The sequence below is a fragment of the Carassius carassius genome, chromosome 10 (genome assembly GCF_963082965.1).
Source record: "Carassius carassius chromosome 10, fCarCar2.1, whole genome shotgun sequence".
In the NCBI taxonomy this organism is placed as follows: domain Eukaryota; kingdom Metazoa; phylum Chordata; class Actinopteri; order Cypriniformes; family Cyprinidae; genus Carassius; species Carassius carassius.
In genome coordinates this window covers 33134067-33148821 of record NC_081764.1, presented here as the reverse complement: position 1 = coordinate 33148821, position 14755 = coordinate 33134067, and the positions used below count along the sequence as shown (strand labels likewise).

General features: G+C 37.3%; 1 protein-coding gene across 1 annotated transcript in view; it reads left to right on the top strand.

Annotated features, from left to right (window-relative positions):
- The window catches only part of LOC132151445 (receptor-type tyrosine-protein phosphatase F-like), a 193884-nt gene that overhangs the window by 64769 nt on the left and 114360 nt on the right, over positions 1-14755 (top strand). The window contains exon 2 of the mRNA XM_059559541.1: positions 8401-8571. Within this exon, the coding sequence (XP_059415524.1) occupies positions 8481-8571 (91 nt within the window). The 5' untranslated portion in view covers positions 8401-8480. The remainder of the gene's footprint in view (positions 1-8400; positions 8572-14755) is intronic.

The following is a 14755-nucleotide window of genomic DNA, read 5'->3' as shown; positions in this document are numbered from 1 at the left end:
ATCAGTCTGTTCCAGTATAAACAAGTACCACAGCTGATAATATACAGTCATGTTTTTCTTTTGTTGGTCTCATGATCCGTTAAGCATTAAACATCAGCGGTGCTGGAATAAGACTCACGGGATGAGTATAAATCTGGACTGTTGATCGCAATTTATGTAATTTCCAGAATCGCAGGTTCAGTTGCAGAGAGCCAGGCGACGGGACGTGCAGTTCATCACATTGTGGCGTCTGGGGCACTTTTGACCGGTTCACTGAAGCGCTGGGTCACCCATTGCTAATCATTAACTCATTACTGTGTATCAGGCTGTAGATCAGCTTTAACTCCAGTGCACTGAGATCTCTGACAGTTTTATGGGGGCTACAGAATACTTCTGTACAGAGCAATAAAACACTCCGAATGGGATCTTGGAATGCTGTGGGAATGTGAATAGGCTCATGTTCAGTGATTCAGACTTCCTGAAATGCCCAATCGCGCTAATCGCTCGAGGTGTTCTGCTCTACTGGGTCATCTGTTCCTCCTTGTAGGCTTCAATAGCTACATCCTTCACTTCCCTTTGATTGATTTCCAATTCATTTTTAAACCCTTCTCATGTTCTCTAACCTTGCATGCATGACATCATATTGTAGACATGTTCAATTGACTTTAAGACAAGTCAGCTTCTCAGATGTGTAAAGGGCAGACATCATTGCTCATAAACTTTTTAAACAAATACTGACATGGCATGTCAAGCACTGTCAACAGACTCGGAAATAAACTGCTCACACTTTATCTTTATAGAATCTTCACTTGCCTTTTCATTTTGTGGTGTCCAGAGTAGCACTTTTGTCTTAGGTCACTGGCGGAGAGCATGCACAACAGCTCCCAAAATATCTGCACATTTAATCCACTTTAATATGCACTCTTAAAGTTAACATCTTATTGGGATTTATTCATTGGTGCACATTGGTGTAATCTTTCATCAAAATGTGATAACTTTTTATTTTTGCCTGATGTAACCAAGAAATTCAATCCATTTTCTACCCACTTTAAACATGAATCATATGGAGGCAACTTTACATGATCCAGTCATCTGAATAATTAAAACAGGATATGCCAATTTTAATTTTATAGAATTAAGTATATTGCAAGTGCATGCTGCACACTGAAACGTATCTGTTTTATTGTAATAATAACAAAATACTTAGCAAAGTGAGTGTTTATTTTGATAATAGCAAACACCCCTTGTAAGCAAAAAATAAATTAATAAGTAACTAAATAAATAATTACAGTTATGCCTTGGTAGTTTTTTTACAACAATAAATATAGTGTCATATTGCAGATTTTATGTAATCAAGGTGACATTTATGCATTTTGAAAACACTTTCATCCAAAGCAACATAACTATGAAATGTATATTTTGTATTACATAAATAACAAAATATTAAGCAAAGTGTACAATTTTTTTTAATAATAGCAAACACACTTTACAAGTAATGAATAAATAGATAAACAATATTGTTTTGTAGCTTATAAATGATAAAACAATAAATATATTTTGTTATGTAATACAATGACATGCATTTTAGCATTTGGCAAATGCTTTTATAAAAAGCACCTTATATTGCTCTACATAAGTTCTACATTTTATCAGTTCAAACCTTGGCAATGCTAGTGCCATGCTCTTCATGCATTTCAAGTGTGATGTAAGTGTCTGAACTCAGTAAGAGATCAACGATAAAACTTCAATGCCCTCAACCTGCTCTGCTCATGTAATATAACAGCCCCAGTCGCAGAGCACAGGAGGATTTCTCCTCTTAAATTGCTCTGTGTGGTCTGCATCTCACGCTGCTGTTGCATTTATCTGCACACTCCGGCATTCTCTTTATCTGTTGTTTTCACCATGTCATCATTTGCAACACAGTTCCATCTCTTTTCCCTTATTAGTGTAATCACACTATTAGCTTTGCTGTTGATACTTTGCACTGGGGCCAAAGTTATTTCGTAAAACTTTTATGGCCACACCACAGGATGTTGCAATAGCATGTCCTGAGGGGCGCATCTCTTCTCTCTTGTTAGATTTTTTTTTTTCTTTGACTCACATACTCATGCACTCTTTTAGTGCTCTCTCTCACCACTAATAATTAGTTGCAGGGTGATAAAAGTCACAGATCCGCCTCCGGCCACATAATCCTGTAAGCGCCACACATCACTCATTCCCTCAAACAAAGATTAAAAAAGTTTATCATCCGGCATGCTGGACTCTGTATTCAGAAAGAGGAGCTAAAAGCTCCTGCAAGGCCCTCGGGAATGACTGCAGAAAATCATTGAGACCACGGCTGTGAATCAGTCAAGGTCAAGATCTGTCTCCATGTTTTGTGTTATTGATTTTTAAGTGGGTATTGCCCTGTCCTGCCACCCAGAGGTTTTAGTGCTGTTTGTGTGTGTGTAAATGGCTCGTAAAGAGATGAAGTTGAGTTTTTGAGTGTCTAGTATGGATTGAATTCAGACTGATAGCTGAGGAACAGTGAACATGTTGTACAGCGCTGAGTGAATCTCTTGATATATTTTTTGCCTTTTGATGATACTCAGTATATATTTAGCTATTTTTATGTTTAATCTTAAGTGGCTTGAAAATATACTTTTTTTCAGTCAGACAAATCACAATTTCATCCAAACAGCCAATTAGATTTAATAAATAAGTGAAAAGTCCAGTTCAAATTATTATATTGAGTTATACTGAATCATTTTAAATTATTATTTTTATTATTATTATGGACAGGTATAACAGGTATACATTTTAATAAACAGCCATATTTAACCACATATGTTTAATTAAAAAAATAATAAAAAATAATAAAAATAAATGGAGAAAATGCCACATAGAGAATTCTGTGACCTTGAAGTTGCTGAATCGATTCCTTCGGATCAGACAGTTTGAATTGATTTAATGATTCGTGAATCAATCATAATGACTAAATGGCCAAAAATCAGGAACATTTTAATAGTTATGAACTATTAATGTGTATTAAATAAATAAATTAATTAATTAAGACAAAACGAACCCCCAGCTGCTCCCTGGGCGCCGCAGCATAAATGATGCCCATTGCTCCGGGTGTGTGTGTGTGTTCACTGCTGTGTGTGTGTGCACTTTGGATGAGTTAAATGCAGAGCACGAATTCTGAGTATGGGTCACCGTACTTGGCTGATATGATCTTGAAACCTTGTTTTCTATGTATTACTGTGTGTATTTGTGTTAAAAAAGGTAAAAGAAGCACACCAAAGTCCTTTAGGCAATGAGCCTCCATTCCTTCCTTTGCTCCAATAGTTACAGCCTCAGATCCGTTTCCATCTTTGCAGATTCCTTCCGCAGCACAAATCTCCATCAGCCGCTCCACAAATCTCCTAGCATCACACACCACTTGAAAGCCACAAATCTTGCAGGATTGTGTAGCTGCAGGGCGACCGGTGGAGCCACGCGTTGCACCTGGCTGCCAGTGCTGAGCTCTATCACTCTGCATGAGTCAGAATTCCTCTTCCTGTCGGTCCTTGCATGCCATCAGCTATAAGATGAAAGCTAGAGCCTTAAAGACATGCAGCCATGAGTTTGGACACACTTGACTGAATTTACAGTATATATTAAAAAAAAAAAAAATTTGAACCAGTCTCTTGTTGATAAGCCAGTTTAACCGTTTCATCATTAGACACTGGCTCAAGTTGGTAAGCTACAATCTATACCATCTTTTCTATGTATTGACAAGTCTACAGGGCTGTCATTCTGTCATGGCAATTGGCGTTTCATTTCCGACACTGTATCCGGTAGACCAATCCAAAGCCGTAGATCACAAAGGACTGCGCCATCTGACCAATCACAGAGGTGAGGGCTCACAGAATGGAGGGGTTTAGAAACAATGATTCTTTGAACTGCTTCGTACGAGTCGTTTATGAATCCTTTAGAAATGTGGTAAAATTAAATCTGAGAAAACTAACATGTTTTTTTGACCTTGCATGCATGTAAATTTGTTCAGGAGACTCATAAAACATTATTAGCAACCTTGAAAATGGCATAATAGGGGCACTTTAACTGTTATTAATAATTGTGAAAAGCACTATTCTATGTCTTTCTTTCTCATATTCTTTATGATCTATGTCATTAAAGTGACACCACTGCTTGGTATTCCCAAGTATTCCCTTACATTCTATTGAATTAATAGACAATTGTATGAATTTAATGAGAAAACATCACCTAACAAGTCAGCATTTTTAAATCTGAAGTATCTCTATACATTCGTACAACTCAAACGTCCTAAGCATGTAAATGGTTATTTGTTTAATGTCTGGAATTTCCCCTGCGTATTAAAAAGTTACGTTCATATACATAACACGATGAACATCGGACGCTCAATATATGTATTACAAAAGACAAAGTGCTCATTATGAAATCTGAATAAGGATTTATTCTTTGAATATACCTTAATTCGCCTTGTCCAGTTATTCACTGTTCATGTAATTTTTTTAGAGTAAATTAGAGTTTAGAGTAGAGTTTTTATTCGTACAGTAGGCTAACCCCAAATGTTTCAACAATGATTTCGTTAACAGCATTCATTTTGCAGCAGGTAATGATATAAACGTTGGTTAAATTAATAATTAATTCAACATATGTACATAACATTTTACTCCTATGGGAATGGTATAATGCTAGTAAAACGCCATATAATTTGCGCGATCTTTCAGTATCTGAAAAAGATGTTGCTCAATCAGTGGACTTCAGGGATCTGTGGTCAAAAGTAGCCATAGTAAGAAATGAGATATTTAGCTGCTAGTGTATATCCAGAATTAAGTGAGACACAGATGTCTCATTAGCATTGCTGTTAAACAGCAATCCCCTTTTTAACTAAAGATCCACCAGTCTTGGCACTTCTTGTCTTTAATGAAATTTGGATGAACTGTTTGGAATACATAGCCGGTGTTTATGACTCACACTGCGCCTGCTTCCCATGGGGAGTGGGCGGATAACAGGGGAGATAAGAGACTGCTGCCCCTCGAGGGTGCTCCTTCTGCAGGATGAAAATTTCATCGTTTCCCCTTCACACCCCCAGAGTCTGCTGCGAGAAGATATCATTCCCTCTTTGCTGCTTTCTGCCTGTCGCTGTAAACACAGCTGACGTGGTCCTGCATCAGACCCAGAGAAAAATAAAGAGTTTGCATCTGTAAACCATGTCGCCAAACAAGCGATCTAATACAATAGACATATAGCTCACATCAATATAGGGTGAAATAGTCCATTTTAATAAGATGTCGTTATTTTTATGGTGACTTTTCAGTTCTGTACTTCAGTACCTGCTAAAGGATTGAGATGATGCTGGATGAATTTTGGCCAAAATTAGATCTTTTAAAGCATAAAACAGCCTATAAGTGTGCACATGATGTCTAGTTAGGCAGCTCACTAGGGTTTGGAATGGAGCCAGTATGCCAAAATCAAAAGACCTCTGTAGTATTTGCTTTTGAAGCATCACTTTGATGTTGGGTGTTCATTTAAAAGAAAGAAAAAAAGTAACAGGTCTTTATAATTAAGTTTGGAAATCTGTGGTAATAAACCATTGAATAATGTGAAGGATCACCTTTTGTTTGATTAGTTTATTGAGACTTCTGTGTATGATCTGTTTCATAAGAAACTTGACATCTGAATATTAACCTCCATTTCAGGGACAAAAATTGCATGGATAGATAATAGTGGCACTCTTTGTAACACTATTGATGTGATTAAATGAGCAGCACAACAAAGGAGCTCCAAACTGCCGCCCTCTCCCTTCATTTGCTTGATTTCATTTGCTTAATTGAATATCCGGCAAGAAATGTGCTTTTTAAATGGCAATGCTGTTCAGGGAAGTACATACGCATCAGACTGATGAACTTAAATGTAGCTCTTTATTAATATTCTAAGAGCATAGATTTTCTAAGTATATGTCAGATATTACCGCTGCTCTGGCCCGTGTTGAAGGGTTTCTGTCAAGGCACAAGAAATCGGCAGCAACCAATTTTTCCTCTGGGATTGTGATAGATTATACATCAATCCAAAAGTAATAAAGCAAGTGCTCTGTTCAGATATCAGACTATCAAACACTCCAGCAAAAAAGTGACATCATGTTGGGACTGGAATTACGACAAAATTATACAGAATTTATGTGCATTTATGTTAGAGGGCCACTCTAGAAAACAAAACTGTTGATGAAGATATATGACCGGGCAATATTTTTTATATTTGCAATACATTTGTGATGATTTTTGCTGTCAATAAAATTATGCAACATTGTAAGTATAACAGTAATTTTAAAGCATTTTAATGCAACACACACTATAATAATTAGCTTAATTGTTGCATACAAAATTTAAATGATTAAATATTTGTCCTTCATTTGGTGAAAAACAGTTTGGAGAACATGCCGTAATTGTTTTTAGTTTTTAGATGTAAATGTTTAAATATATTTCACATTATTTATATACCGATCACATGCAACTTAAGACCAGTGTAGTTGGGACGTGCTTTTGAATCGCTGCATCTCTACTCTGCAGTTCCTGTGCAGTCATGTCCTGAGAGAAACAGACTGACCTTTGACCTTTCATTCAAACACGCTTGTCATTATGGAGAGTCTAGCTGCCTGCTCATATCATTCGTCTTTCAGCAGAAGCAACTTGGGTCTTTAGAAATGCAGGCTGCGTTCAGTCCATGCTTTGTTTTCCCAGCGTGCTCTTCCTGCAGGAATGTTCAGGAGAGTCTGCAGGTTGGGCATGCTGGAGACGCTTGGCTGGTGCAATTGTAGCACCCACTCAAAAGCTGGGTCTGTGTTTTCTTTGGAAGGGCAGAGACGGTGGGGAGCAGCCTGCTGTAATTACAGCGTGTGCTGAAGCAGAGAGACTTGTGTGTGTGCTGAGCGTCATGCACTGCAGTGTTTGTGTGCATGTCCCTAAATGCTCACAGTTTAATGCAGTGTCGGTGACTCTGTCAGCTCAGCGGTTCTCTTCCAGACTCATGATTTCCATAATAAGAGGGAGAAATGGCACGCTCGGAGACGGAGAGATGTTTCCGTCTGCTCAGCCTGCAGGAATGTGGAAGTGCACCTTCAACTCCTGATCAAGTGTTTGAGCGTTTGATGGTGGAAGCTGTTTGCTGAGCGCCAGTGGCTCCAAACTTTCTGCTGTGGTGGCAGTGTGATTAGTGCTGGTCTACAGGCGTCTCTCTCTGTGGTGTTTCCATGATTGTTTTCTCTGTGGCAGAGGGGGTGTGTTGGATAGCAGATGTCTGCATTGTGTGAGCATGATTTATTAGCCCAGGTCTGGCCAATTACATGAGGAGCACTTCTGGTTAATAAATGAATGCATCATCTTAATCATGAGTGAGTGAGAGTGAGCATGGGTTGGCTTCATTAGAAAGACACATGAGGGCCCTTAGCACACAGGCTATTAACACACACAAACCTCAAGACACACACACTCAGTGTGAACCTGGCACGATGCGTGTGACCTTCAAAGGTCAGAGGTGTCTGTGGTCATTTAAATGCTCTCCAGGGACTCACTGTGGCTGGAGCTCACTTACCTGTGTTTAAAACCACTTTATTAAATTAACACAGTGACATCATTCGTTGTGTGCATGATGTCACTGTGTCAAAGGAATAGATCAGCCCAAAATGCAAATGACTCAATTTATATGTTCTCCCGCTGACCAATAATGCCATAGAGAAATAAATACTTAAACTAATACTTAATCTGTTTTTTACATACCTGTAGTATTATTGTATTTACTATTAAAATTATGATTTTGCTCTTATTTTTGCATACATTTTTATTTTCTTATTTGTTCAAGTTCTTGTAAATGTGTTATGGGCTTTTGTTCTTTTTTATTAGTTTATCGATTTAGTTATTCAGAAACACAGCAACACCAGTGTAGTCTGATTCCAGAGCTGATTCGTTTAATTAATAGTTAGCTCTAGTTACCATATTGATTCACTCTGATGAATCAGTGTGCCAAAAATGATTTCATCAGAGCGGTTATTGATTTTTTTTTTTTTTTTTATCACATATTTAGATTACTGTGTAACATGATTTTCAGTAAATAATGACTTAATTTTTTGTCTCTGTTCCTCACAAAATCTATTGTATGACTTCAGAAGACTTCATATGAAATGCTATGCTCTCAGAGTACTAATAATGAAGTAATGTTTGAAATGTGTTGATGTAATGTTTGATTGCATCCATTACTATGATGCTTCCTGATGTCATTCTCCTATTGCTTTAATTTATGGGATGATCATACAGAATTACAGGAATGTGATGTAATGCTAATAATGATGTCATGTTTGAGGAATTGTATGTGCTGTTTGGTTTGCATCTTTCTGATGTCATTCTCCTTTGTGTCTCCCATCAGGTCTCACTAAATGGTAGCGTGAGTCTGTAGTGATCCAGCAGGAGTTTAGGAACCCCTGCGGTGAGTGCCATCCACGAATCATGGTGCCACACACCCGACAGGCCTCTCCTCGCGGCAGAGCCTCGTCCCTCCTGCTGCTGCTCTGCCTGGCGGTGCCAATCCATGCAGACAGTGAGTAGCACACTTAAAAATACTAAAATTACTCTCTTCTCAGTACAAGACTGTGAGTACGTACATCTATGATCTAAAGAGTCAAGCGTGTAGGAATGGGAGTATCATACAGTTTACAAAACAAACAGAAGCTTCTTTCGTTTTACATCACACCAGTTGTCAAGGGTTGTTTTCTTTCAACTAAATTGAGGGAATTCTGGTTAGTGCTATAAGCACAGCCTGGGAAAAAATGAGATGAGAAAATATGGATGTCAGAGGGATTTGAGATGTTGGATGCAATCACCATTGTGTAATAACATTTGCAGTAGGAGCTTTCGGATTCACATCGATCATGCTTATCTCGAGGGACCCGCGCAGGTCTTAAAGGGCCCCTATTATACCATTTCGAATAATGTCTTTCATAAAGTGTAAAAGGTAGCTGTATGTGAATGTAAATGATCGGCGAAGTTGTAAATCCGAAATTGCATGACAATTTAAGTTATTATCTCCCAAATTAAAGAATTGACTCTGAACAGCATAAACGAATCATCAGTATTTGAATCCCTCTTCCGTCAAGGCTATATTCGCATAATTCCTGCTTATGTTCTACGTTAGCTGGCCGTGAACAACTTGACCTGCCCTCAAGCACTATAACTGTAGCTTTGTGTGGTTAACATCATGTCGAGAAGACGCTGTGTCTACATCGGATTCACAAAACACTTGCTCTTGAGAGATGAGCTCCGTACCCAGTTTATTTGGACCAGCTGTCTCCACTGAATCACAGCCTGCAAGTATGATATATAAAAGATGTTTGTATTTTCTATCAAGCATTCAAAATACAGAGCTATGGTGATGAGGTTATCGTTTCCGACACAGACTGACCAATCACAACAGACTGTGCCATCTGACTAATCAGAGCAGAGTAGGCTCATGGAAAAGAAGGGGTTCAGAGAGACTGAATCTTATAACTGCTTTGAACGAACCGTTTGAGAATCATTGGAAAATTAGGTGGTATTAAATTCATATTTTGAGTAAATTGAGGTGTTTTTTGAACTTGCATGCTTGTAAACCTATTGTAGGAGACTCCAAAAAAAATATTAGGAACCTTAAAAATGGAATAATAGGGGGATTTTAATGAACGGGTTATGCTCCATGTCACATTTATCTAGATTTTCAAAGGGCAAATTAAAAAGTCCTAAAATATGAGACCTGCCAGTTTGCCTTTTTTGCTGGGAAAATTGTTGGTGTCATTATTGAAAGATTTGGGTCCTGAAACATAGGAGTCTCCGGAGAAAGATTTCAGCAAGTATTTTTGCAAAATCAAATAGCTGTGTTTACTCCAGCAATAGATCAGAATTGATAAGAGTGTGTTTGTGCAGCATTATGAGAGTCACAGGCCTTATGTCATGTAGTCCCTGAACCCTGAGGCCAATGAAAACAATAAGAACACCAAAGTCTGTTCACTTATTACCGCTGCTGATCTTTATGGTGCAGTAATACCAGCAGCATTAATCATTTACTTATCGCTAGCATTACCAGACTAGGACTCACCTTATATGGAATTATAGTTGTGTACTTTGAGAAAAATATTTACTTCTTGCAGTCTTCTGGAAGGTTGACCAAGTTAGAGATAGTGTGTTTGTTTTGCAGCAAGGTTAAGTTAGCTATTGGCTGTGGTCTTTTATTCACTTTGTTTTGAAATAGATAGTGTAAATATCTGGGGCAGGTGGGCCATAAATACTTTTACAAAAAATAAAAAATAAAAAAATTACTTCCAGCAAGGATGATTTTAATTGATCAAAACTTTAAAAAAGTAACAGTAAAGACATTAATAATGTTACAAAAGATTGCAGTTCTCTTGAACTTCAGAAATGTTTCTTGAGCAGCAAATCAGTATATTAGAATGATTTCAGAAGATCTTGAGACACTGTTCAAGTCTGCTTTATTATCAATTCTTCCACATGTACAGCCCATACATACAGAGAATCGAAATTGCGTTACTCTCAGACCCCCCGGTGCAAATATATAACTATACAATAAGGGAATTAAAAAAAAGACATATAATACAATTAAAAATAAAGTTAAATAAAGCAGCGCAAGGCAAATGGCAGATCAATGCAAGTCAATGAAGTGAACAACAGTGCAGATAAAAGGTTTTTTAGTGCAAAAACAAAAGCTTACTAAGTCTGATTAAAGTGACAAAGGGCTCAAGAGCAGTTATTTTATTTAACCGACTGATGACATAGTGGAATGACATCAGTTCCATGGAGAATGAGGTAGTGAGCAGACCAATGATGCACAAAGTGACCGGTGCATGTCATCGTATATTAGTTGGGGGGGATTCTGGGGGGGGGGGGTCCAAAATATTTAATGCATGAAGTAAAATACAGTAAAATATAGCTGAAGACTGGAGGAATGATGCTGAAAATTCAGCTTTGCATCGTAGAAATAAATTGTATTTTAAATGTATTCAGGTAGAAAACAGTTTTCCCTTTTACTATATTGATGAGCAAATAAATGGTATGCCAATTTTGAGCCTTTTGACAGTATTCAGTAAAATTTATTTAAAATCTAAATAGATATTTTAATTAAAATTATTGTGTCCAAATGAATCCAAAATATTTAATGCATGAAGTAAAATACAGTAAAATATAGTTGAAATAATAAAATAATCTTCAGTGGTCTTTACTGAATGAATGCAAGGAATAATTGTTGATTTTTATATTACCCAACATAAAAATATATCATATAAACAGCGACTTTAGTAGTTTTATTAAAACATTTACATTTATAAAAATGTCATGTTTATACAACATTTGTGAGTGATGATGCACATTGTCACACCACCATGAGTTTCCCGCTCCTTGTTTGTATCGTTGTGGTTTTTCATTTGATCATGTTCAGGTGTGTCTCGTTATCACCAATACCCGGTTCTGGTCTTGTGTTGCTGTGTTTGGATTCCCTGTTCTTCAGTTGGATTTGCCCTCTTCGGATTATTAAAGACTTATCTTCATCTTTATGCATGTAACTACACAGCTAAGATGTGACACATGTGATATGCTGATTCGAGTTTTGAACCAATTCATCAAAACTAATTTGCAGAATCAAATCAAACTCTGTTGCCACTTTTATTACTTAATTTTCAATCAGATATGCAATTAAAATGTTTTTGTCTTAACGGTCTCATAATTTGAGTCATGGCACAAGTTTAGGAAGCATAAAAGTTGTTTAAAATCATTGTAATGCTGGCTAATTTTATGTTGGCATTGTAAAATTTATTATAACAGCTGTCAGTGTTTGTGACTCAGATGTCAGGTCTGTAGATGGGGAAGATGTCAAATGTTCCTGAATTTGCCCTCTGCTCTGCTTTGCTCTTCACGCTGACGGAGCCCTGCACTCTTATGCAGGGGTGAGAAAAGCCTTTAGCAGGTTTCTCAGCTGAATGCACTGGTTTTCTCACTCTTATAATCTCTGGCTCTCACAGTCTCTCTATCCTCACTGTAGGAAGTCCTTCAACCATAATATGGACCAGCTTGTGTTCACATTATGTTTTTCTCAACTCCTCCATTTCTTTTTAGTCTCCTTGCATACTCGTGTAGGATGTAGTCTTGAAGACTGTAAGCACAAGTACAAAATCACCATGTTTTATTTATGAGAGCACATATGGTGCACCTTTAGTTTGTGATTTCAGCAGCACCAGGACTTGAGCGGCACATCCTCTAATTGATGCTGTGCTGAGTCTGTGTTGCAGAGCTGCTTCTGTGCTAATTCCAGTATGAGATTAATGCAGAGGGAAAGTCCTTGCAAAGGAAATCACCTCTCAACAAGATATCGCTAAAGCCACATGCAGCTAAAGGAAAGAACCATCCTGCTCCTTTTCTTTCTTCTTTGCCTGATTCCTTCATCTCTCAACCCCAAAATCGACTATTCCTTAGAAAAATTAGATGTGATAAAAAAAAATTTACTCTGAAATTGCTAGCAAATTTCACGAAAAATTACAAAGAATCAGGTACTGTATTTTCCGGACTATAAGTCGCACTTTTTTTCAAAGTTTGGCTGGTCCTGCGACTTATAGTCAGGTGCGACTTATTTATCAAAATTAATTTGACATGAACCGAGAGAAATGAACATTAGAGAAAACATTACCGTCTCCAGCCGCGAGAGGGCACTCTATGCTGCTCAGTTCTCCTGTAGTCTACACTGAAAACATAGAGCGCCCTCTCGCGGCTGGAGACGGTAATGTTTTCTCTTTGTTCTTGGTTCTAAATAGATGCGACTTATAGTCCAGTGCGACTTATATATGTTTTTTTTCTCGTCATGACGTATTTTTGGACTGATGCGACTTATACTCAAGTGCGACTTATATTTATAAATCTTAGATTTCGTAAATCTGTTGTCAACCAAAGAGAAGCCTTTGAAAAGTTTCCCTGTATTTTTCCGCCAAAATAAAACTTTTTGTATATACAGTGCCTAATGAGATAATTAACAAACTGGTGAACATAATGACAAATCAAACAAACTCAGGGAAAACTAGGTTATACAATATACAATATTATAGAGTATACACATTACACTGATGGAAGTGTATCCAGGAAATCTACTCACATCTGAGTCAATTAAACTAATCACCAATACTCACAAAAGAGTTAACAATGGGTTGTTGCCTGACCCCAAAAAGGGGTCAAAAAAGGGTTGCTTGTCCCCTAAGCTCTCTTCAGACACACAGAGGGCAAAATCTAAAAAGATTTAGTGAAATCTTGTTACACAGATCTTTTTAACCCATTCAGCACTGGAGTGCCTCTAATGTGTTAATTCAGATGAAGCACTTCTTAATCGAATCGGAATGATTTATCATGAATAATCAATGTTGTTTAAACCTGTGCAGCTGAAGCGGATGTTTGGCCAGTTCAGCTGTGAGTGTTTGTGTCGTGACTCCCATGAGCCTCTGAGCTCAGGTCAGGTGTGAGATGAAGGAGCTCCTAATTGCTAATCTGATGGATGCTTTTATTCAAAGCGACTTACTGTTAGCTTATTTCAAGTCGAATCCCTCTGGAGTAACCTGAGGTTAAGTGTTCTGCTCAATGGCGAGAGCTCATGAATCATCCTTTATAGAACTGGAACCAATAAAGATGCACTTCATTGTTTGCATCGAGCCAGAAGCGTAGCGCTCTTGACAACATGGAAGAAGAAGGTGGAGAAGAAACTTTTGAGACCCTTTTCTATATTAGTTACATTAATAAAAGCTGTATCCACATACACTATAAAATATTTATATATTTATATAAATGTGTGTGTTATTAACCTCTACCTAAGAAGCATAGAAGCAGTCTACTTTGAATCCACCATGTGACATTGTCATTGAATAAAATATTTAAAATGGTTTTATGATGAATTTTTAAAACCTACATTTTAACCTAGGTGATTTTATATATTTTTTTCTTTAAATAATCTTGTACATCCTTCCTAGCCATTGAACTATTTTCATTTGTGATTTCCAAGCCTTTAAGAGTGCAAAATGTACTCTAATGTAGAATAGAAAGTAATCAGATAAGCTCGACTGTGTTAAATGAGAGTTTATTGTTTATTATTAGCAGGTATGATATATTGAGGTATGAGGTATTATATATTATAAGTGACTGTAGACTGAACAGACAGACAGATGAGAGTGTTTCTGTCATTAGAAGGATGAGAACACCTACACAATCACAGCAGGAGTCACTTCATGAGTCAGTCTTCAAATCCATCAGCAGGAGCGCTTCACATCCTGCAGGCCAGAAATACAGCTGTGTGCCACAGAAAGCTTTTTTCACCGGAGAGAGCTAGTGTTCAAATTGAAGACTCATTAGAGCTAAAGGACCCTTATATATTGCCCTGTGGTGTGATTTTCCAGGTTATTTCCAGGTGACATAGCAAATGATGGTCATCATCTGATAAAGATACAATTTTGATTTATGAGAGTTCATAGATTGCTATTACTTAATTACTGATACTATCCCTGTGTTTACCTTTGTGCTGATCAGACTCATTTACGACATGTTATCTAGTAAGGGTGTCAAAAGTTCCTGTACATTCACACCAAGTCAATACTCAAAAAAAACAAACAAAAAAAAAAATATATATATATATATATATATATAAATAATTCCAGTCCTTCTGGAGTCATCACTTGTATGACTGTCAATACAAATCAAATATAAACCAGTTC